Source organism: Volvox carteri, assembly GCF_000143455.1.
Source record: "Volvox carteri f. nagariensis unplaced genomic scaffold VOLCAscaffold_110, whole genome shotgun sequence".
In the NCBI taxonomy this organism is placed as follows: Eukaryota; Viridiplantae; Chlorophyta; class Chlorophyceae; order Chlamydomonadales; family Volvocaceae; genus Volvox; species Volvox carteri.
Window position 1 is genome coordinate 137,251 of NW_003307653.1, and position 4,181 is coordinate 141,431.

A 4,181-nucleotide genomic window follows, 5' to 3' on the forward strand; every position below is an offset into this window, starting at 1 on the left:
TTGTGATGGATGCATGGGGTGCCGGCAGCGCCTCCTTCGATTAGGGTGATTATGTTTCATCGGTGCGACATCAGCCTACACTCTTATCGGCATGTACAGTACAGATCTAATAAATATATCTACATGTTGATGGCAAATCCATGTCGGGCGTGTGGGGTTAAATGCTTCGGTTTTAGGTTCCTTCTCGCTCCTCGCTAGTTCATTTCAGCGCAAGGAACATGCGTATTAAATGTCCCACTGTGCAAGGCTTCGCCCCTTTGCATAGACCGAGTTTGTTTTCACTTGCTGGTAGCGGAACAGTTCATCAGGAAATCAACCTTTTCCTCCAGCAGCAGCAGGAGCAGTACACACCATCAGCAAATGTAGGGCCCTTTTTGCTTCGCATACTCGGCTGCACTGCATTCGCGGCATTTGGGGCCTTGTATTGCCCTGCATACCCTTATAAAAGGGCACGCACTGGCCTACTGATCAGCCGCAGATGTTTTAGCTCCATCAGCGCGAGGTAATCGTTCGTGCTCCGTTATTATTTATATATACATACTCAGCGGTCATCACACCTGAAGCCCTCGCACTACCGAGGAGTTGTGGCTTTTACATCTTTTCGACAGTGCATCTTGATTACGCTCTCGTTATCATCGGACGCATCAGAACACCGTGCAGAAGGTAATGTGATGTGTGGTGGTATATGGGCTCGCTTCTCAGCACCTCTCCAGAGGTTACGCATGCACGCACACGTACGTTCTTAACCGCTGTTTCGGAAATGTTAGCTGCTCCTACCTGTCGGTAAAAGCAAAGTACGTTGCCTCTCTCTACTTTGATGTCCAACCTATCGCAATTTATACTCTCCTCTGCTAATGCTCCTCTCTGGCCCTCTGATCGCCCTCGCGCGTACGCAAGCGCACAGCTGCTCAGCATGTTTAGCAGCTAGCAGGAAACCACTTGTTTATACGTGTACATAAATTTCAAGCTACACACGCACACGCTGGCCGACGCTTGCCGACAAACGCAGGACGCTGGTTTATTTTGGAACGGAACCTCGGTGCGTCGACATACGCATCCCGAGTTCGCAAGCAAGAGGAGGCCGTGAAACAAGCAGCAGCAGGTTCGCTCGTGTTTGCTTACCTCGGCGTATTCCTGCCGTATGGCTGTGTGTCGGCGTGTGATCGATGGTGCTCGCGTGGGGCCGTGAATCAATGTATTATAGCAAAGAGTATTCAAGCGCAACATCTCGCAAGCAAGGAAACAGATGGCAAAGTGTGCTGATTTGCCCACAGAGCACCAGTGCTGCATGCTATGCCGAACACATTGCGCGATCGAGGACGGCTATGCCGCCGGACGCGTTGCAAACGAAGATACCGAGCGCTGCTGGCGCAAAGTCCACATAGTATTAGTATTAGTATTTATTATAAGGATTAAATTCAGTTTTGATTCGTTAGTATGTATCGCAAAAAACTTCATACATGAACTAACATGTCCAGTTTAAGCAACTGGCAAATTGGCCAAACTACCAGGGCATAGGAGGCGCCGCCCGCCCACATGCATTTATGGGCCGGCTTCCAATAGCCAGTTAGCCTGGAACTTTAAGATGACTGTGAGGTTAAAAGTCGGGCACTCGAGGGTTCACACTTCAGCTAACAGATCACTAGGTATAAGCATATCGCAATGATTGCGTTGCCTTACTCCGTTTGTTTCGGTGCACTGTGAATCCACAACCTTAATTGGAGGACTTTTCAGGCTCAGGCCTATTTCAATAATAATTGGGGTTCCGCAGCGGTTCCTTTCCTCGCGGTTTGACTGTCGATTTGCCTTTAGTTGTCTCATCTGGGTGATTGTCTAATTTGAATATTAGTCTCTAGTGCAGTGCACGGCCAGCTGGCCCGATGACTCTACTCTTCGTGAGCCTGGAGCCCACTGTAACCACCACACACCACACACCTGTAAGGCCTCAGGTGGTAAGTTCGCGAAACCTACAGTTAATTCCATTTAACAATTCAGGATAATAGCCCCTTAGTAGAATGCGATTGCCGCATCAGTTAGCTGCGCAAATGCAACGCATGCAAAGACTGCGGCAGTTATCTCCTACGGCCATTTCAGTCAATGTTCCGTACATGTTAACATCAAATTATGTTATCGATAGCCCGATTAACGATGTCGATAATAATGCTCATCATTCACAGCAGCCAATGCAACACGGCGCAACGTGTGATAAGAAAAAAGTTACGACGGCGGTGAAATAGCACCTCACACCGGGGCCCAGCTACCGCTATCCCCACCCCTGGAGTTTCATGAACTGGTATAATGATCGTCCCGTCACGATCCGACTTCGTGACGAACCGTTACCAACGGAAGACAAACCGTACAGTTAGCGAGTGCGGTACGGTGCGGTTTGTAAATCTTACGCTGCACCGCTTTCCTGATTAAGCTTCTCTGTGCAGGGCAAATGTACCGCAGTTCCGTAGTGCATATCGGGCTCTGTAAAACGCCGAGGCCTCGGAGGAATTACCGCGGTAGAAACTGTGACCATCTACCTACCATTCTACCGCATTCATGGCACCACATCAACCACCCCTGTGCACCCCTGTGCATGTGGCTCCGGGACTATCCCACCTGTTAACACTGCCAACAAAATTCGTTCGTTCCTGCGCCCCGCGTGGTGGCCCGCGAGTAACATAAATAGGGCCTTATGACACGACCGTACGTATCTGCCTCTGAATCACTACTGCTGAATCGTCAGGCCAGGTAGCTCCCCACTGCCATCATGATGACGGCCACACATTGATGACACTTAACACATCACACACATCAAGTGACGTATACGGCCTGTGCCCCAGTAGTAGTAGACTGGTCCTCTTTCTGTTCCTCCAAATCGGCATTAACACCGAATGGCGCAAACGCTCTGCAAACACCACCGTCCCTAGAATGCTGGCGTCACCTACGACTGTCAGTCATTCCTGGCCATCCTTCGGCAGCAGCATGCGATGATGAATGATTACTGCTGATGACGATTTACGGCCGAGCAATGGAAGTTCCGTGATGGAGTTCTGTTGATGGATTAGCTCCCGGTACCGCATCACCTGTCCTTACTTGCTTTGGGTTATCTCAGGCATCGCACCAGTGGTGACCCTCCCCCCATCACGCGCCGCTTTCCTTGCTTGCAGGTTCCAACCAGAATCGCCGTCGCGGACCGCCCCGGTCGCCCCCGCCCCGTTTTAGCGACTCCAGCATGCGGCATCCGCGGTCGCTGTCATTGCTGGTGGTGGCGGTGGTGGTGGTGGTGATGACGAACACTGAGCATTGCGCAGGGCAAAACCCGCCGCCGCCCCAACAGCCCCCCCCTTTGAATCCACCACCGCCGCCAGCATTGTCACCGCCGCCGCCAAGCCTGCCACCACCGCCGCCAGCACTGTCGCCGCCGCCGCCGAGCCTGCCACCACCGCCGCCAACCCTATCACCGCCGCCGCCGGGCTTGCCACCACCGCCGCCAGCCTTGTCACCGCCGCCGCCGAGTCTACCACCACCGCCGCCAGCCTTGTCACCGCCGCCGCCAAGCCTGCCACCACCGCCGCCAGCACTGTCGCCGCCGCCGCCGAGCCTGCCACCACCGCCGCCAGCCTTGTCACCGCCGCCGCCAAGCCTGCCACCACCGCCGCCAGCTCTGTCGCCGCCGCCGCCGAGCTTGCCACCACCGCCGCCAGCCCTATCACCGCCGCCGCCGAGCTTGCCGCCGCCGCCGCCGAGCCTGCCACCGCCGCCGCCAACCCTATCACCGCCGCCGCCAGGCTTGCCACCGCCGCCGCCAGCCTTGTCACCGCCACCGCCAGCCCTGCCACCACCGCCGCCGACCCTTGTCACCGCCGCCGCCAAGCCTGCCACCACCGCCGCCAGCACTGTCGCCGCCGCCGCCGAGCTTGCCACCACCGCCGCCAGCCTTGTCACCGCCGCCGCCAGCCCTGTCACCACCGCCGCCAGCCCTGTCACCACCGCCGCCAGCCCTGTCACCGCCGCCGCCAGCCCTATCACCACCGCCGCCAGCCCTGTCACCACCGCCGCCAGCCTTGTCACCGCCGCCCCCGCCGCCACCGGCCTTGTCACCACCGCCGCCTAGCCCTCTGCCAAATCCGCCACCACCACCCCCGCCTCCACCTCGTCCGGTACGAAGCCCCCCACCTCAAGCCCCCCCA

General features: G+C 56.2%; 1 protein-coding gene across 1 annotated transcript in view; it reads left to right on the plus strand.

Moving 5' to 3' along the window:
• Positions 1-685: 685 nt before the first annotated feature.
• Positions 686-4,181, plus strand: part of VOLCADRAFT_100258 (uncharacterized protein) — a gene marked incomplete at both ends in the record, with an annotated part of 4,294 nt that continues 798 nt past the window's right edge. Inside the window, 3 exons of the mRNA XM_002958876.1 lie at positions 686-734; positions 1,010-1,102; positions 3,159-3,274. Coding sequence (XP_002958922.1) covers positions 686-734; positions 1,010-1,102; positions 3,159-3,274 — 258 coding nt within the window. The remainder of the gene's footprint in view (positions 735-1,009; positions 1,103-3,158; positions 3,275-4,181) is intronic.